The sequence below is a fragment of the Pan paniscus genome, chromosome 15 (genome assembly GCF_029289425.2).
Source record: "Pan paniscus chromosome 15, NHGRI_mPanPan1-v2.0_pri, whole genome shotgun sequence".
In the NCBI taxonomy this organism is placed as follows: Eukaryota; Metazoa; Chordata; class Mammalia; order Primates; family Hominidae; genus Pan; species Pan paniscus.
In genome coordinates this window covers 100,857,102-100,876,936 of record NC_073264.2, presented here as the reverse complement: position 1 = coordinate 100,876,936, position 19,835 = coordinate 100,857,102, and the positions used below count along the sequence as shown (strand labels likewise).

The 19,835-nt window shown below is 44.5% G+C and overlaps 1 protein-coding gene across 2 annotated transcripts in view; it reads right to left on the bottom strand.

Moving 5' to 3' along the window:
- Nucleotides 1–19,835, bottom strand: part of CYP46A1 (cytochrome P450 family 46 subfamily A member 1) — a 42,506-nt gene that overhangs the window by 5,793 nt on the left and 16,878 nt on the right. For both annotated transcript variants that reach the window (XM_003832850.5, XM_063596120.1), the window contains 6 exons: nucleotides 14,349–14,487; nucleotides 13,456–13,566; nucleotides 5,545–5,695; nucleotides 5,305–5,367; nucleotides 3,407–3,479; nucleotides 197–281 (listed from right to left, as the gene is read on the bottom strand). In XM_003832850.5, coding sequence (XP_003832898.1) covers nucleotides 197–281; nucleotides 3,407–3,479; nucleotides 5,305–5,367; nucleotides 5,545–5,695; nucleotides 13,456–13,566; nucleotides 14,349–14,487 — 622 coding nt within the window. The remainder of the gene's footprint in view (nucleotides 1–196; nucleotides 282–3,406; nucleotides 3,480–5,304; nucleotides 5,368–5,544; nucleotides 5,696–13,455; nucleotides 13,567–14,348; nucleotides 14,488–19,835) is intronic.

Here is a 19,835-nt window from a genome sequence, read left to right as displayed (position 1 = left end):
GGTGACCTGGGGAGCTCTTTGACTCTGATGTCATTAGTCTGGGGCAGCCTGGGCCTCAGGATACTTTAAATCTTCTGGGGGAGGATCCTATGCAGCAAAGTTTGAGAACCACTGTCCTAAAAGGTCCAGGGAGGAAGCAGGCATGATGACATGATCACCCACATCCGCCCAGAAGCTTCCCTCCTACTTCCCACACCTGGGACAGGTACTGCAGTCTCCCCAGGTCCTCGAAATCCAGGTACCTCTTAGAACCAATGACCTCATCCACCTCGGCCTGCAGCCTGTGGGGTAAGACAAAGACAAGTTCGTCTCCAAAGGGAGCCTGTCCCCGACTTACTTAGCTTTAAGAAGAGGGCATTGGAAGGAAGCGTGAAGAGAGACGCATGGGGCTCCCCACTCACAAACACTGTTACTTGTAGCTTTATTTTTTGAGACAAAGTCTTGCTCTGTCACCCAGGCTGGAGTGCAGTGGTGCAATCTTGGCTCACTGCAACCTCTGCCCTCCCCTCAGGATATAAGCAATTCTCCCGCCTCAGCCTCCTGAGTAGCTGGGATTACAGGCGCCCACCACCATGCTCAGCTAATTTTTGTATTTTTAGTAGAGACAGGGTTCACCATGTTGGCCAGGCTGGTCTTGAACTCCTGACCCCCAGGTGATCTGCCCACCTCAGCCTCCCAAAGTGCTGGGATTACAGGCGTGAGCCACTGTGCCCAGCCCAAAGACTGTTAAAGAGATCCAGTGATGGCCACATCCAAAACAGTGCCCAAACCACTGGGAACCATGTTCCAGGGGTCCTAAAACATCCACCCTTTGTGTGTGATGTTTGGGATTGGCTGTAGGAAACCAGCATGGCCAACATGGTGAAACCCTGTCTCTACTAAAAATACAAAAATTAGCTGGGAGTGGTGGCGGGTGCCTGTAATCCCAGCTACTTGGGAGGCTGAGGCATGAGAATCACTTGAATCTGGGAGGTGGAGTTTGCAGTGAGCAGAGGTAGAGCCACTGCACTCCAGCCTAGCAACAGAGCGAGACTCCGTCTCAAAAAAAAAAAAAAAGAGTGGATCTGGACCACTTCATACTCATTAGGATGGTTCTCATCCCAATAAACACAAAAGTATTGTAGAGGATGTGGACAAATCAGAAAGAACCCTTGCGCACTGCTGGTGGGAATGTAAAATGGTTCAGCCGTTATGGAAAACGGTATGGTGATTCTTCAAAAAATTAAAAATAGAATCACCATATGATCCAGCAATCCCACTTCTGAGTATAAACCCAAAACAACTGAAAGCAGGGACTTAAAAAGATATTTGTGTACCCATCCTCATAGCAGCATTATTCAAAATAGACAAATGGTAGAAGCAACCCAGGTATCCATGGACAGATGTATGAATATGCAAAATGGGATAGATGCTTACAATGGAACATTAGTAAGTCTTAAAAAGAAAGGGAGTTCTGCCGGGCGCGGTGGCTCATGCCTGTAATCCCAGCACTTTGGGAGGCCGAGGCGGGTGGATCATGAGGTCAGGAGATCAAGACCATCCCAGCTAACCCGTGAAGCCCCATCTCTACTAAAAATACAAAAAAAAATTAGCCAGGCATGGTGGCGCGCACCTGTAGTCCCAGCTACTTGGGAGGCTGAGGCAGGAGAATGGCATGAACCCGGGAGGTGGAGCTTGCAGTGAGCTGAGATTGTGCCACTGCACTGCAGCCTGGGCGACAGAGTGAGACTCTGTCTTAAAAAAAAAAAAAAAAAGAAAAAAGAAAAGAAAAAAAAGGAAGGGAGTTCTGACACATACTGCAACATGGATGAACTTGGAGGACATTATCTGAGTGAAACAAGCCAGTCACAAAAAAGACAAATACTGTATGAGTCCACTTACATAAGTCACCTAGAATAGACAAACACATAGAGACAGAAGTGGAATGGTGGTTACCAGGGATGGAGGAGGGGAGAATCGACAGATTTTCAGTTTGGGAAGATGAAAAAGGTCTGGAGACGGAGGCCAGGAGCAGTGGCTCACACCTGTAATCCCAGCACTTTGTGATGCCAAGATGGGTGGATCACTTCAGGCCAGGAGTTTGAGACCAGCCTGGCCAACATGGCAAAACCCCGTCTCTACTAAAAATACAAAAAAAAAAAAAAAAAAAATTAGCCAGGTGTGGTGGTGCACACCTGTAATCCCAGCTACTCTGGAGGCTGAGGCAGGAGAATTGTTTGAACTGGGGAGGCGGAGGTTGCAGTGAGCTGAGACTGCACTCCAGCCTGGGCAACAGAGCAAGACTCTGTCTCAAAAAAGTAAAAATAAAAATAGTGGAGGGGGATGACATTCACAATGTGAATGCCCTTAATGCCACTAAACTGTGGGCTTAAAAACAATGAAAATGTAAAAGTTTATGTTATGTATATTTTACCACAATTTTTTAAAGAGTGGATTTGGGAGGAGGTTACAATGAGGTAGGCAATGCTGTGGTAAGGTTCATGGGGAATAAAAGCCAGCTGTACAACCAGGCGACAAAAAACACGGCAAAGCTGCTCATGCGTAGGTGAGAAGGTGCTGAACAGATACTCAGCAGTTAACAGTGAAGTGCCGCTGGGTGGGTGGGGTGCCATGGGTGGGTTTATTATTATTATTATAGCTTTTCTGCTTTTCCCAAAATTTTTATACGAAATGCTTATTACAATTATACTTATTTTTAAACCCTAGAAAGATTGTATATTTTCACACAATCTTTCACTTCCGCCCTTATATGCTGCTGATGACTAATAATTGTAATTGAAGGCCTGACCCCACCTCCCCAGAGCTCCCATCCAGCCTGTTGGTGCGTTCAGAGAGCTTTGACACTTGCTTCAGCCACTCCATGCAACTGTCCCGGAGGGAGCCTGTTTGTATTTAAGGAAACCAATGGCCCAACTCAAATACCACCTCCCCAGGGACACCCTCCTTTGTCTTGCCATCAGAAGACAAGCACGCTCTTGGCAATTTAGCAGGGATTCTGCTCCATCCTCACTGCCAGGCCCTGGCCAGGCACTGGGTACGCTGTGGGGAGGGAAAAAACCACGGTCCCTGCCCTCCTGGAGCTTCTGGTCTCATGGCTGAAATAGACATGATGAAACAGTCCCAGGGGAAACACATTCATGAGTCGGGAGGAGGCTCGGAGGGGAAACATGGGGTGGCTCCTTTAGGGATCTGAGAAGCCCTTTCTAGAAGAGGAGTGGGAGGAGGAGGTGTGTTCTCCAGGGGAAAAGCAGGGAGAGCGCTTCCAAGAGAGGGAACAGCACGTGCCAAGGCCCAGGGGAAGCAGGGCATGTTGAGGGGACTCAACCATGGGAGGTGGGGGCAGGTGGCCCTCAGGAACAAGACATCAGACAGACCTCTTTGCCAGCCCCAAGAGCAGCCCCCATACCTTGCCACGATCTCTGGCTGGCGAGACAGCTCCATCACTGTGAACGCCAAGTGGTTGGCAGAGGTCTCGTGACCTGTGGGAAGGGAGGACGGTGGTTGCTCCACATGGGGCCACAGGATGAAGGAGACAGTTTGTGCCTGCCTCTATGCCAGCCAGTGCTGGCATGTAAATGGCATGTGCCCCCAGGCATCTGGCTCTAAAAGCCCCTTCCTTGAACCATCGTCTGGGTCTCACTTGGCCCGGGGAGGTGCTCGCCTCCATTTTGGAGAAGAAAAAGTGGAGGTGGAGAGGAATGGGTCTCTTTGGTCACACAGCAGGGAGAGTGGGGAGGGACACAATTCAAAGCCCGTGAGCCCAAGGCCTCGCCTTCCCAGGCTGCAGGGTGCACACAAAAGCCCCCCATGACCCTGAGGTTCTATGAGGGGGTGGTGGACATTTCGGGAGGCTGATTTTGAGTTCTGGCAGGGTCTGGCCAAGGTGATAGAGTCAACCCCTCCAAGCTGGCCTGGGAGGGAACAGACGTGAGTTTACTCTAAAGGAGCCAAGGGGCTTGAGGGGCCTGCCTGAATGCAGGAGAAGGGCCTGTAACTTACAGCAAGTCAGAGCTGGGAAGCAGGGCCCAGCTCCTAGGGTGTGGAGGTGGGCCAGTCACACAGCCAGCGGAGCCCTCAGCCAGGGAGCAGGGTGGGAGAACACAGCAGCCCTGGCCCCAGCTCTGCATCGCGGGCTGTGACTATAGGAGGCCACTTCCCTCCTAGGCCTCAGTTTCCTCACAGGCAAAGGGAAAGACAGACACAACCTACCCTGCCCTCGGCCAGTCCCCCATAGCATCTGGACGCAGGGCTCAGGGATAGACTGGAGGGACGAGACGGGATTAATAAACTGTCTCTGGAAGGCTGGATAGAAGCCTGGAGAGCGCCTCAAGGCCCCCATTTTACAGATGAGGAGACTGAGGCTAGGTCTGTCCAGAAGCCTCATCCAGGACCTGGGTTCCCAGCTGCAGGAATGAGGACCAGCCATTGGTTCCGCAAGTCCTTTCTATCCATTGCAGGGAATGGCGCCCTGCAGCCTTGCTTTAACACTGGCCGCTTCTAATCTCCTGGGGCATCTGCAAGTGCTTCTCCCACCTAAAGGGCCTTCCTCCATGCCGTTCACCTGCAGACCTCTTCGTCCGTCAGTATTTGTCTCTCTGTCTTTCCACCTCCACCAATAGGCTAGAAACTGTCCCTCATCTTGTTCACCTCCATCTTCCCAGTGCCCAGTGTCAACCATGTGTTCGTGTACTTCATTCAATGTTCATGGGAACCTACCACACTGGGCCCCGGGAGAACAGAGGTGAGCAAAACAACCTGACCCTTCGCTCATCAAGTCTGGTGGGGAACAGACCTCACTCAATTACCACAAATAAATAAACAGCTTAACACAATGAGATGGGTGGTGGGGAGGAGCCCCAGGCCTGTGGTCAGCTTCTGCTGAGTGCCTGAGGCAGCCTGTGCTTCCCTGGGGAGGAGGCATGGGAGGGCTCACTGACGGGTGAAGAGGAGTCTTCTAGGTGAAGAACCATGTTCAGGAAATATCTGATGAGCAAATGAATGAAGCTGCTTAGCATCTCTTTTTGTGCCAGTCTAATGCAGGCCTCCCCACGAATTCTGAGTGAGGGGATGCCTGCATTCACACAGCCAAACACATCCCCACAATTGCCAGCTGCATTACCAGGTCAGAGGCCCCCAAGACAGCTAGGAGATGGGGCTTCTGCTCCCTTCAGCCCAGCCCCCTAGCCCTGCGGTGAGCTCTGCTCAGATAGCCCAAAAATTCCCCAAGAGTTGGGTTTGAGGGATCCATGGTCCATAGCATTTCTGCAGAGCTCCGGGCCCTTGGTCACCACCAAAGCTACAAACCAGCAATGAAGAAGGTGACGAAGTTGTCCAGCAGACCCTCGTCGTCCTGGGCTCCCTCTTCAGCTGAAAAACAAGGAAGAGTCTCAGTTCCCAGCACATCTTTGCTCCCTTTCCCCATGGCTCATAAAATAACTAACTGCGTTTCTCCTCTTAAGCCAAACAGAGTCAGTGGCGATGAATCACCTGGGGAACGTCCTGGCCCACCCCGCCCTCCCCAGTCCGCAGAGGGGGCCCTCGCACCTTTGAGAATCTGTGTGAGGATGTCGGCAGGAGCCTCCTCGCCCCTCTTCAGGGCTTCCCGGCGGCGCTGGACCCAGTCCCTGCCCACCTGGCGCAGGAAGCGAATGCTCTCCCGGACCTCCCGGAGCTGCTTCCTCTTCCCTGGCAGGAACTAAACAAGAGTTTCAGCTCCAGATGGCCAAGTGAACACGCATGTTCCCTCTCCCCTCTCCCCCACCACCCCGAAATGACGTTAGCGGCACTGGCAAGCTGGGAGGTCAGTAGAATGTGAGAGATTCTAGAAAAGATGCAGCCAGGGAGACTGGATCAAGACGGCAGACTGAGCCCAGGCCTCAGCCTCCCTTTCCTGCACCAAATCCTTAGCAGTGGTGGGCGGGATGGCTTAAAACATCCACGTGGCCCTGCAAGGTAAAAAGGGACCCCTGATGAGTGGAGGCAGCTAGGCTTGCATCGAAAGAAGAAATCCTAAGCAGTGGGAAGTAGAGTGCGATCAACTGCCAAAAAGATGGGGCTGCATTGGCGGCTGCAAGCTCAGGGGCCGAAGTCCCAGGGAAGGGGAGGGGGCCCTGAGATGAACTCAGCTATCACCTTTCCCCTTTCTTCCTTCTTCATGCCTGGAATAAGGAGGTGATATGTGGAGCTGCAGCAACCATCTTTTTAAAAATCTATATATTTTAATTGATACATAATAATTATACACACATATGGGGTACATGTGATATTTTGATACACGAATACAATGTGCAATGGTCAAATCAGCATATTTAGGATATTCATCACCTCAAACATTTATCATTTGTGTTGGAAACATTTCAAATCTCCCTATTTTTGAAATATACAATACCTTGCTGTTAGCTATAGTCACCCACTGTGCTACTGACACTAAAACTTATTCCTTCTATATAACTGTATGTTTGTACCCATTAACCAACTTCTCTTCATCCCCCCACTCACCCTTCCCAGCCTCTAGTAACTATCATTATACTCTTTACCTCCATGAGATCAACTTTTTAAGCTCCCACGTATGTGGGAGAACAGGCAATATTTGTCTTTCTGGTCTTGCCTTGTTTCACTTAACATAATGATCTCCAGTTCCATCCAGACTGCTCCAAATGTCAGGATTTCATTCTTTCTTATGGGCAAATAGCATTCCATGTCTATATACATCAAATTTTCTTTCTTTTTTTTTTTTTGAGATGGGGTTTCACTCTTGTTGCCCAGGCTGGAGTGCAATGGCACAATCTCGGCTCACTGCAACCTCCATTTTCCAGGTTCAGGTGATTCTCCTGCTTCAGCCTCCTGAGTAGCTGGGATTACATGTGCCCATCACCATGCCTGGCTAATTTTTTGTATTTTTAGTAGAGATGGAGTTTCACCATGTGAAAGGCTGGTTTTGAACTCCTGACCTCAGGGGATCTACCTGCCTTGGCCTTCCAAAGTGCTGGGATTACAGGCATGAACCGCCACACCCAGCTACACCAAATTTTCTTTATCCATTTATCTGTTGATGGATGCTTAGGTTGATTCTATATCTTGGCTATTGTGCAGGTGTCCCTTTGATATACTGATTTTTCTTTGGATAAATACCCAGTAGTGGGACTGCGGAATCATATGGTAGTTCTCTTTTTAGTTTGAGAAACCTCCATACTGTTTTCCATAATGGCTATACAAATTTACATCCCTGCCAACAATGCATGAGTTCCATTTCTCTCTATCCTCACCCGCATCTGTTATTTTTTGTCATTTTGATAATAGCCATTCTAACTGGGATAAGATGATATCTCACAGATTTGCATTTATCTGATGATTAGTGACGTTGAACATTTTTTCATATACCTCTTGGCCATTTGTCTTTTGAGAAATGTCTATTCAGATCCTTTGCCAACTTTTTAATGGAATTATTTGCTTTTTTTTTTTTTGCTATTGTGTTCCTTGTCAGATGAGTGGTTTGTAAATTCTTTCTCCCATTTAACAAGTTGTCTCTTTATTCTGTTGATTGTTTCTTTTGCTGTGCAGAACATTTTTAGTTTAATATAGTCACATTTAATATAGTCACACGTCTTTTTTTTTTTTTTTGAGATGGAGTCTCACTCTGTCAGCCATGCTGGAGTGCAGTGGGGTGATCTCGGCTCACTGCAACCTCTGCCTCCTGAGTAGCTGGGACTACAAATGCCAAACACCATGCCTGGCTAATTTTTGTATTTTTAGTAGAGACAGGGTTTCACCATGTTGGCCAGGCTGGTCTGAAACTCCTGCCCTCAAGTGATCTGCCTGCCTTGGCCTCCCAAAGTGCTGGGATTACGGGCATGAGCCACCATGCCTGGCCGCGTTTGTCTATTTTTGTTGTTGTTGCCTGTATTTTTGAAGTCTTAGCTATAAAATGTTTGCCTACACCAATGTCCTGGAGCATTTCCCCTATGTTTTCTTCTAGTGTTTTTATGGTTGCAGGTCTTATGTTTAAGTCTATTAATTTTTTTTTTTTTTTTTGAGACGTAGTCTTGTAGTCTCGCTCTGTCGCCCAGGCTGGAGTGCAGTGGCATGATCTCAGCTCACTGCAACCTCTGCCTCCCGGGTTCAAGTGATTCTCTTGCCTCAGCCTCCCAAGTAGCTGGGACTATAGGTGTGTGCCACCACACCTAGCTAATTTTTTGTATTTTTAGTAGAGACAGGGTTTCACCATATTAGCCAGGATGGTCTCCATCTCCTGACCTCATGATCCGCCCATCTTGGCCTCCCAAAGTGCTCGTATTACAGGCGTGAGCTACTGCGCCCGGCCAAGTCTATTCATTTTAAGGTGATTTTTGTATATGGTGAGAGACAGGGGTATGGTTTAATTCTTCTGCATTTAGATATCCAGTTTTCCCAGCACTGCTCTTTCCCCAGTGTATGTTCTTGGTGCCTTTGTTGAGTCTGTTTCCTGTAAATACATGAATATATTTCTGGGCTGTCTATTCTGTTACATTGGTCTATGTCTGTTGTTATTTTTTAAACCAATACCATGCTGTTTTGGTTATTGTAGCTTTATAGTATATTTTCAAATTGGGTAGTATGGTGCCTCCAGCTTTGTTCTTTTTGCTCAGAGTTGCTTTGGCTATTTGGGCTCTTTTGTGGTTTCATGCAAATTTTAGGATTGCTTTTTCTATTTCTGTGAAGAATGTCATTGGTATTTTGACAGAGATTGCATTGAATCTTTAGATTGCTTTAGGTAGTATGGTCATTTTAACAATATTAATTCTTTCGATCCATGAGCATGGGATGTTTTTTCATTTGTTTGTGTCTTCTTCAATTTCTTTCATCAGTGTTTTGTAGTTTTCCTTGTATAGGTCTTTCACCTCCTTGGTTAAATTTATTCCTAGGTATTTTATTTTCTACATAGCAATTGTAAATGGGATTGCTTTATTGGTTTCTTCTTCCATGAGTTCATTATTGGTGTATAGAATTGCTACTGATTTTGTATGCTGATTTTTTTTTACCCCACAACTTTACTGAAGTCATTCATCAGTTCTAAGAGTTTTTTGGTAGAGTCTTTAGGAATTTCTAAATATAAGATCATGTCTTCTGCAAAGAGGGACAGTTTGACTTCTTCTTTTCCAATTTGGACGTCTTTTATTTCTTTCTCTTGCCTGACTGCTTTGGCTAGCACTTCTATTAATAGTACTATGTTGAATAAGAGTGATGAAAGTGGGAATCCTTATCTTGTTCCAGTTCTTAAAGGAAAGACTTTTAGCTTTTCCCCACTAAGTATGATGTTAGCTGTGGGTATATCATATACGACCTTCATTATGTTGAGCTACGTTCCTTCTATTCATAATTTGTTGAGAGTTTTTAATCATGAAGTGGTGTTAAATTTTATCAAGTGCTTTTTCTGCATCTATTGAGATGATCATATGGTTTTCGTCCTTCATCCTGTTAATATGATGTATAACATTTATTGACTTGCGTATGTTGAAGCACCCTTGCATCCCTGGGATAAATTCCACTTAATCATGGTGAATTACCTTTTTGATGTGTTGTTGGATTAGGTTTGTTTGCTAGTATTTTGTTGAATATTTTTGCATCTATGTTCATCAGGGACGTTGGCATGTAGTTTTTCTTTTTTTATTGTGTCCTTGTCTGTTTGTGGTATCAGGGTAGGGTAGTGCTGGCCTCATAGAATAAGTTAGGAAGAGTTCCCTCTTCTTCAATTTTTTGGAATAGTTTGAGAAGAATTGGTGTTCTTCTTCATAGGTTTGGGAGAATTCAGCAGTAAAGACATCTGGTCATGGGCTTTTCTTTGTTGGAAGACTTTTTATTAGTATTTCAATCTCATTACTCACCATTGGTCTGTTCAGGTTTTCTATTTCTTCCTTGTTCAATCATCTTGGCAGGGTGTATGTGTCCAGGAATTCCATTTCTTCTAAGTTTTCCTATCGTTAGTGTATAGTTGTTCATAAAAATCTGTAATGATCCTTTGTATTTCTGTGGTATCAGTTGTAATGTCTCCTTTTTAGTTTCTGCTTTTATTTATATGGGTCTTCTTTTTTTTCTTGGCTAGTCTATTTATTGGTTTATTGATTTTGTCTTTTCCAAAAATCAACCTTTCACTTCATTGATCTTTGTACTTTTTTAGTCTTTAGTTCCTTTAATTCTGCACTGATATTTATTTATTTCCTTCTACTAATTTTGGCTTTGATTTGTTCTTGCTTTTCTAATTCCTTGAGATATATCATTTGGCTGTTTATTTGAAATCTTCCTACTTTTTTGATGTAAGTGTTTACTGTTATAAACATCCCTCTTAGCACTGCTTTTGCTGTATCCCATGGGTTTTGGTATGTTGTGTTCCCCTTTTCATTTGTTTCAAGAATTTTTTAATTTCCTTCTTAATTTCTTCATTGACCCAATGGTCATTCAGGAGTATATTGTTTAATTCCCATGTATTTGTACAATTTCCAAAGTTTCACTTGTTATTGATTTCTAGTTTTATTCCATTGTGGTCTGAGAAGATACTTGATATGATTTCAATTTCTTAAAATTTGTTTTGTGGCCTAAGATATGATCTATCCTGGAGAATCTTTCATGTGCTGATGAGAAGAATGTATGTTCTGCAGCTATTAGATGAAAAGTTCTGTAAATGTCTATTAGGTCTATACGGTCTAAAGTGTAGTTAAATCCAATGTTTCTGTGATGATTTTCTGTCTAGATGATCTGTCCAGTGCTGAGAGTGGGGTGTTGAAGTCCCCAGCTATTACTGTATTAGAGTCTATCTTTTCCTTTAGATCTTTGCTTTCTATCTCTGGGTGCTCTGGTATTGGGTGAAAATATATTTAGAAGTATTTTATCTTCTTGCAGAATTTATCCCTTTATCATTATATAATGACCTTGTCTCTTTTTACAGTTTTTGACTTAAAGTCTGTTTTATTTGATATAATTATAGCTACTCCTGACAGCTTTGGCTTGTGTTTGTGTGGAATATCTTTTTCCATTCCTTTACTTTCAGTCTATATGTGTCTTTACAGGCGAAGTGAGTTTCTTGTAAGCAGCATATAGTTGGGTAATTTTTTTTATCCATTCAGTCAATCTATATCTTTTAAGTGGGGGAATTTAATCTAGTTACATTCAAGGTTATTATTGATAGGTAAGGACTTACTCTAGTCATTTGGTTAATTGTTTTCTGGTTGTTCTGTATATATTTTGTGCCTGTCTTCCTCTCTTACTGTTTATCATTGCAGTTTGGTAAACATTCTGTAATAGTAATGTTTAACTCCTTTCTCTTTCTCATTTGCTGATCTGCCCTATCAGTGGGCTTTATACTTTCATGTGTTTTCATGATGATAGAGATTGTCCTTTCACTTCCAGATGCAGAATTCCCTTAAACATTTCTTGTAGGGCCAGTCTAGTAGTGATGACTTACCTCGGTTTTTGCTTTTCTGGGACAGACTTTATTTCTCTTTCAGTTTGGAAGTATAGCATTACTGGGTACTATAATCTTGACTGACAGTTTTTAATTTCCAGCACTTTGAATATATTATCCCAATCACTCCTGGCTTGTAAGATTTTCACTGAGCAATCTACTGTTAGTCTGATTCCTTTATATGTGAATTCATGCTTCTCTCTTGCTGTTTTTAAAATTCTCTCTGTGTCTTTGACTTTCAACAGTTTGACTATAATGTGCCTTGGAGAAGGCAGACCTTTTTGGGTTGAATCTACTCGGAGATTTTTGAGCTCCCATCATTATACAAAGCATGACTATACCTGGATCTCTATATTTCCTGTACCTGGATGTCTATATCTTTTGCAAGACTTGAGAAGTTTTCAGCTATTATTTCATTAAATAGGTTTCATATGCCTTTGCCCATCTCTTCTCCTGAAATTACCAGAACTGGAATATTTGGTCACTTACTGCTGTCTCATATGTCACAAAGGCTTTCTTCATTCTTTTCTTTTTTTGGTCTGATTGGGTTGCTTCAAAAAAGACCTGTCTTCAAGTTCAGAAATTCTTCTGCTTAATCTAGTCTATTGTTGAAGTTTTCAATTATATTTTTATTCTATTCACTGATTTCCTCAGTTTTAAGATTTCTGTTTGTTTCTCTTTTATGATATCTATCTCTCTGTTGAATTTCTCATTCAGGTCATGAATTGTTTTCCTGATTTCTTTGCATTTTTATCTGTGTTCTCTTGTATCTCAGAGTTTAATATCATTATTTTGAATTCTTTTTCAGACATATAATTTTATTTTCTTTGGAATCTGTTGCTGGAGAGTTATTGTTTCTTTGAAGGTATAGTATTTCCTTGCTTTTTCCATGTTTCTTTTGCCCCTTTGTGCATCTAGTGTAATAGTTACTTCTTCCAATTTTATGGATTGGCTTTCATAGGGAAAGACTTTTCTATAGGTGCATTTATAGTGTTGGGTGGGTAGGGTGCTTTGGCTTGATTATGGATTGGCACAGTAGCATAGTTTCTGTTTAATTTCTTCAGCTGTAATCAGTGTCAGTGGTATCTCTGAGTTTCTCAGTGGCTTAGACTGTCATTGTTAGTGGAGGCCATCCTGAGGCTTTGCTGAGGATGGAGATGCCAGGCAGGCCAGTCCTTGAGCATCACTGGTGGCAACAGTGGGTAGGATGGGCCTGTGCTCAGGCCCTTGGATGGCATATGTGGGCGCCAGCAGTAGCGGGAGGGATGGGCCTATCCTCAGGTGTCCTCCAATATTGCACACAGGCACTACCTACATTAGGCAGGGCAAGCCAATCCCCAGGCCTCCAGATGGCATGCTTGGGTGCAGGCAACAGTGGGTGGTGGGCTGGGCAGGCTTGTCCTCAGGCCCCTGGATGATGCATGTGGGGGCCAGTGTCGGCAAGTGGGGCAGACCTCTCCTCAGGCCCTCTCAATGGCAGGCGCTGGTGGCAGCAGTCATGGTAGACCATTCCTCAGGCTCCTGGATGATGCACATGGGTGCTGGGAGTGGGTGGGGCATGTCTGGTCCCTGGACAGTGCGTGCAGGTGGTGGTGGCTGCAGCGGGTGGGGCAGATTGGTTCCCAGGCCCCATGTGGGCACGGGCAGTGGCAGGCAGGGTGCACCTTTCACAGCAGCCATCTTATGACAATGAGGTGATGTGCTGAGACAGTGGAACAGGAAGACAGAAGGATCCAGAAAATCTGACACCGTGGAGCCATCATAGTCATCCTACATTGCCTGCTTTGGGGATCATTTCACATGAGAGAAAGATTAACTCCTAATTTACTTTAAGGCAATTTGATTTTAAGCCTTTACTTTAGGCAATGCATGCAAATCCTGATTCAGAAGTCACTTCAGACATACCAGAACTCAAAACCCATTCTGGGAAAAAAAAAAAAAAAATCACTGAAGGAGGTTCTTCAGCAAATGAAGACAACAGCTCTGGTGGCTGGTCACCAGAGGGGGTGCTGAGGCAGTACCTTTGCCAGAGTGTTGCGGGACGCAGTGATTCCCTCCAACATAAGTTTCACTGCCTGGGACAGAGGCTTCTGGGCACCCAGCAGCATACTGGTCTCCATCCCAAAAGCTGCCTGGGGGAGAGAGAAGGGCAAGGTCATCCCTGGGGCACAGAAGGGCAGCAGATCCAGGGCAAAGCCTGGCATCATTCTGCTAGACACCTGGACTCTGGGCTAAGGGTTTATATGCATCATATCATCAGCTGCTTACAATGACCCATGATAATTTGATCCCCATGGAATGCTATGAGGATGAAGTAGCTCATAGTAGCTACTCAATAAACTTGGCTTTCTTCCTTGACAAGATGCATTTCCCCTGAAATGCAACTTTCCTTAAGTGTTCATTCTATACTAGCTTCACAGTGAAGTGAATGGATAGCAAAAATGATAAAGGAATAGCAATGTGATAAAGAGGAATCCAGTCACTGTCCCCACACTGCAGTTCCCTGACCTGCCCCGCCCCCACATAAAGTGGGGTTTGGGGTTACTGGGCCCACTGCTGAGTCTACTGGGATGAAGAGCCAAGTCATACCCTATAGGGAGTGCAGAAGGGAGGCAGCCTTTGGGCTGAGAGTCAGGCAGACCTGAGATCAAATCTTGCTTCTGCCATTGACCAGCTACAGGCCAGGCCCTGCACCTGTCCTTTGCCCAAGAATGAGTTACTAGCCCCAATCTCACACTAGGTTGCTTTGAATATTGAAGGAGACAGAATGTATGCAGAATATATGAAGCACAGAGGAATTGCTGGTATGTTAGAGGAGCAGGAGGGAGGGGAAGAGAGAAGGGAAGAGGGAAAGAAGAGACCCCTCTACCCCATGTGGCCCTCCTGGCCCCCATGCCCGACTGTCACCCATCACCTTGGCCAGGATGTCCATGGCGGTGTAGGTCAGCATGTCCTGCATGGACACTGGGGTCTGCCCATCTGCCTTGGCTTCTAGAATCTCCACCAGCTGCTCAGCCTTCTCGTTGAATGTTTCCATTAAGCTAACCAAGGAGCTGGAGAAACAGCACAGGCATCAACGGCCACTGGCCAGCCCAATATGGTGGACTGCCATGTGCCTTCCCTCTCCACAGAGAGGATACTGTGCAGAGTGAAGGTGGGTGGTCCCTCCCAGTCTTTCTGGCCTCCCCTTGAGACCCAGATTGCAGGTTGGAGTTGTAGTAACTGAACTACACCCTGGGGTTTCACCATTCTCCTCCACTCAGGATGGATGCTGTTCCCTTGCTCTTGTCCTAACAGTTCCACAGGTCCTCTGTTGGTCACTGTGGCCCTTCAGCCCTGACCTCAAAGGGAGGTGACAGTGTAGAAACTTTGGGCCTCCTAGAGTCCATGAGAGGGCAACCCCGGTTCCCCTCCTGCCCTCTACTCCCGTTGCCTGCTCTCCTTACCTGCCCTGCCCTGGGCACCAGCTGCAGCATTTTGTTTTCCCACTTCACTGCCTGTCCTTGAGCAATCATGGTGTCCAACTCTATGTGGAAATGAGTCCTCAGATACCATTTGCACCCCAGAGCTCCCAACCCACAGGGCTCCCTCCCAGGCACAGAGCTTAGAAAGAGATATGGAAGAATGCACTCCAAACTCACAAAAATGGCAACCCCAAGGGAGCTGGAAGGAGGGGACTGCCATTTTGTACATTACATGTTTCTGAAACTTGGCTAAGAGAAAATGCTGCTTTTATAATTAAAAGAAATGTTATTTTTATTTATTTATTTTTCCATAGATGGAGTCTTGCTCTGTCATGCAGGTTGGAATGCAGTGGTGCAATCTCGGCTCACTGCAACCTCTGCCTCCTGGGTTCAAGCAATTTTTCTGTCTCAGGCTCCCGAGTAGCTGGGATTACAGGCATGCGCCAGCATGGCTGACTAATTTTTGTATCTTTAGTAGAGACAGGGTTTCACCATGTTGGCTAGGCTGGTCTCAAACTCCTGACCTCGTGATCCACCCACCTTGGCCTCCCAAAGTGCTGGGATTACAGGTGTGAGCCACTGCACCCGGCCCTAGAAATGTTAATCTTTTAATATTAATCTGAGTAAAGAGTACATGGGTATTCTTTGTCCTATTCTTATTCTTGAAACGTATCTGAAAATTTGAAATTATTTCCAAATAGAAAGTTTTTAAAAAGAGAAATGGGGCCAGGCCCAGGGGCTCATGCCTATAACCCCAATACTTTGGAAGGCGAGAGCAGGAGGATTGCTTGCGGCCATGAGTTCCAGACCAGCCTGGACAACACAGCAAGACTCCGTCTCTGCAAAAAATAAAAATAAAAACTAGCTGGGCATGGTGGCACACTCCTGTAGCCCCAGCTACTTGAAAGGCTGAGGCCGGAGGATCACTTGAGCCCAGGAGGTCAAGGTTAGAGTAAGCTATGGTCACACCATTGCACTCCAGTCTGGGTGAAAGAGTGAGACCCTGTCTCTAAAAAAGAGAGAGAGAATGGGAGAAGAAAAACTAAAATAGTAACCAGCTTTTCATTGCCCAACTAGCCGACACACATGCCTGGCAGCAGGTGAGCCTGGGGCTCTCCATTCTCATCTGGTCCCTTTGCAACATAAAACACTTTGAAGCATGCTGTTGCTCTTAGGAGGGGGATGAAAATCTTCACCTGAGCTTAAGAGCTGGAGTCTGCTTCTCGCTGACCTCCACCTATAACGTTGCCTTCCTGTTCCAGGGGCCTTTTAGCTCCTCCAAATACAATGCTCCTGCCCACACACATCCCCTCTCCTGGAGCACTCACCCTCTATCCCCCACAACCATCACTACCCAAATGTCTCCCTTCTCCAGATGGACACTCAAAGGCCGCTTCCTCAGGCAATAACTCTTGAGCCCCAGGTAGGTGCAATATATGCTCCCACAGCACCCTTGACTTTTTCTCATAATGCTTACATGGTTGGCAAGTATATATTTATTTGCAAGATGATTTGTAGTTGTCTTTTTAAAAAAATCTCATTTAAGTTGATTATCCAGATAGTATGTGGCTGGTTATCGTACAAACACTGAATCTCTTGCAGCTATTGTAGAAACAAAACTGGGCTACAGTGTTAGGTGAACAATAAAATCCTGACTCCCTTGGTGGACTCAGACTGAGGTCTTCCCATAAAACCAAAATCTGGAAAAGTAGAAACTAGCAATTTACTCTCACAGTTTTATTAAAAGTACAAAATTATATTCTGTGTGGGTAATGGTTGGAGATGAAACTCATCAGTGGTTCCTATTTTTTCTTCATTAGTGAATTAGGATTCACCAAGGCTCAATAATACTTTCATAAACACTTACAGGCATCTTCTAAAGTTTCTTTCATAAAGCCTTGTAAATTTGGCATTTACTATAGAACAGTCATCTCTAAGACAACACCTTATTGTGAGATTAAAAAATAAAAATATCTGGTGATGGTTGCGTAATAATGCGAATAAATTTAATACCACTGAACTGCACACCTAAAAATGGTTAAGATGGCAAACTTTATGCCGTGTGTATAAAAAGTTAAAAAAATAAAAATGTCTGTGAAAGCACTTTATAAACTATAAAGCACTGTTCAAACATGAGGTTCTATGTGCTGGAGATGCTTCCTCAAGACAATGACATGGTTATGTCATGATCATGTGGGCCATCATCTGGTTAGAATTGATGTTTCCCATAACCTCAAAGCTTCCTGAAGTTTGCTTGGCTGGCCTTTGCAACCCTGGCTCTTGGCACAATAAGTATTTCTTAAATAAATGTCTCTTTCCAGTCTACTGCTTCCCATTTTCACTTCTGACAACTTTCCAGTAAGACTGAGACTATTCCAATTCATTGATTCACTTACGCATTCATTCACTCTATGGGCATTCCTGGAGGGCTTGTGGGGTGCCTGGTGCTGGGCGCAGGACTCAGGGACAGGGTGCGTCTTCTGCCTTCAGGGATCCGTGGTCTAGTGAGGGAGGTGGACATGAATGGAAGCACTACATTGGGTGTGACAGGTGCCTTGATGGAGGCATGAACTCAGCCTCAGTAGGTGACATCTTAGCTGGGTATCAAAGGAGGAACAGGAATTCCCCAGAGGTTCACATTGAGGCAGTGGGAACAGCAGAGATGCCAGAAAAAGCACAGTGGTTTCCAGAAAGGCTGGGGAGAGGGGATGCAAAGGTTGGAGGGGTTTAGGGGCAGACTGAGGGTGAATGGGGTCTGATCTTCATCTCTCAGATGATAGGAAGCCCTTGAAGGCTTCAGAACAGGGGAGTGGCATGGTCAGATCTGAGCTTTAGCAAGATCTCTTCAGGATGGTGAGTGGATATATTGGAGGAGGGAGACAGGAGGAGGGTAGGCCAATGAGGAGGCTGTAGCAAGAGTTCCAGCAAGGATGTTTATACAGTCCTCCACAGATTACATAGTCAAGAGTTGCTTCACAGTGGAGAAACCTGGTAGGCACCACCTCAACCACTGTGCAAACTTAACATGGCCAGCAATGGGACAAATCAGTAGCATGTGCCTCCTGATACAATGCCCCATGGAGGACACAGCATCACTCTGTAGCATTACCACCAAAGAGGGATAGCCTGAATCTAACAGTGCAGAGAGACAGCTGACAAATTCAAACTGAAGAACCATCTACAAAACTGTCCTGTCATCTTCAAAAATGTTAAGGTAAAGAAAGCCAAAGAAAGGCTGAGAACTGTTCTAGAATAAAGGGGGCGAAAGTGACAGGGGAATTAAATGAAACACATGAACATGGATTAGATTTTAGACAAAGAAAACAGCTACAACTGTACAAATGACAAATTTTGAATATGAATTGTGAATTAGATAACAGTATTAGATTAATATTATTAATTTTCTCATTTTGATAAACTATAGTTTGTAGTCATTGTTCATGGAAGTATTTAAAGGTGGGGAGCACAATGTCTCTAACTCTTAAATGGTTTTTTAAAATATGTACTATATAAAAAATATAAATATATACATATACACACAGTGATAAATATATTTACATATACACTCATAAAGAGAAGAAATGATAAAGCAAATGGTGATTTAAATAATAAATAATAAGTGAATCTGGGTAAAAGATATATAAGAGTCCCTTACACTATTCTGGCAATTTTTCTATAAATTCAAAATTATATCAAAGATTACCTTCTTTCCAATGTTAAAATAGAGTTACCATGTGACTCAAAAATTCCACTAGGTAAATACCCAGGAGAAATGAAAACATACGTCCATACAAACACTTGTACAAAAATGCTCATAGCAGCATTTTTCATAATAGCCCATAAGTGGAAACAGCCCAAAAGTCCATTAACTGATGAATGGATAAACAATATGTGGTATATCCATACAATGGAATATTATTTGACAATAAAAAGGAATGAGGCATTAATATAGATGACACCATGGATGAGCCTTAGAAACAAGATGCTAATGAAAGAAGCCAGGCATAAAGGACCATGTATTGCATGATTCTATTTATATAAAATGTCTAGAATGCAAAAATCCATAGACAAAGAAGGTAATTAGTGGTTACCAGCAGATAGGGGAATTGGGAAGAAATGAGGAATGACTGCTTTTTTTTGTTATTTTTGAGATGGAGTCTCGCTCTGTCACCCAGGCTGGAGTGCAGTGGAGTGATCTCAGCTCACTTCAACCTCCACCTCCCGGGTTCAAGCGATTATCCTACCTTAGCCTCCCGAGTAGCTGGGATTACAGGTATGTGCCACCACACCCAGCTAATTTTTGTATCTTTAGTAAAGATATGGTTTCTCCATGTTGGCTAGGCTGGTCATGAACTCCTGATCTCAGGTGATCCGCCTGCCTCGGCCCCCCAAAGTGCTGGGATTACAGGCATGAACCACCACGCCTGGCTGAACGACTGCTTTTGAGGGTGATGAAAATGTTCTAAAATGTGCTGTGTTGATGGTTATAGAATTCTATGAATATACTAATGCCATTGAATCGTACACTTTAAATGGGTGAGCTGTATGGTATGTGAATTATACCTCCATAATAGTTATTTAAAAAGTAAAGTACAGTCATGTGTTACTTAACGACAAGGATACATTCTAAGAAATGTGTTGTTAGGGAATGTCTTCATTGTGTGAACAGCATAGAGTATACTTACACAAACCTAGACAGTATAGCCTACTACACACCTAGGCCATATGGTCTAGACTATTGCTCCTAGGCTATACACCTGTGCAACAGGTTACTGCAACACAATGGTATTTGTATATCTAAACATAGAAAAGGTACAGTAAAAATACAGTCTAAAAGATTTTTTTAAATGGTCCACCTGGATAGGGCACTTACTGTGAATGGAGCTTGCAGGACTGGAAGTTGCTCTGGGTGAGTCAGTGAGTGAGTGGTGAGTGTG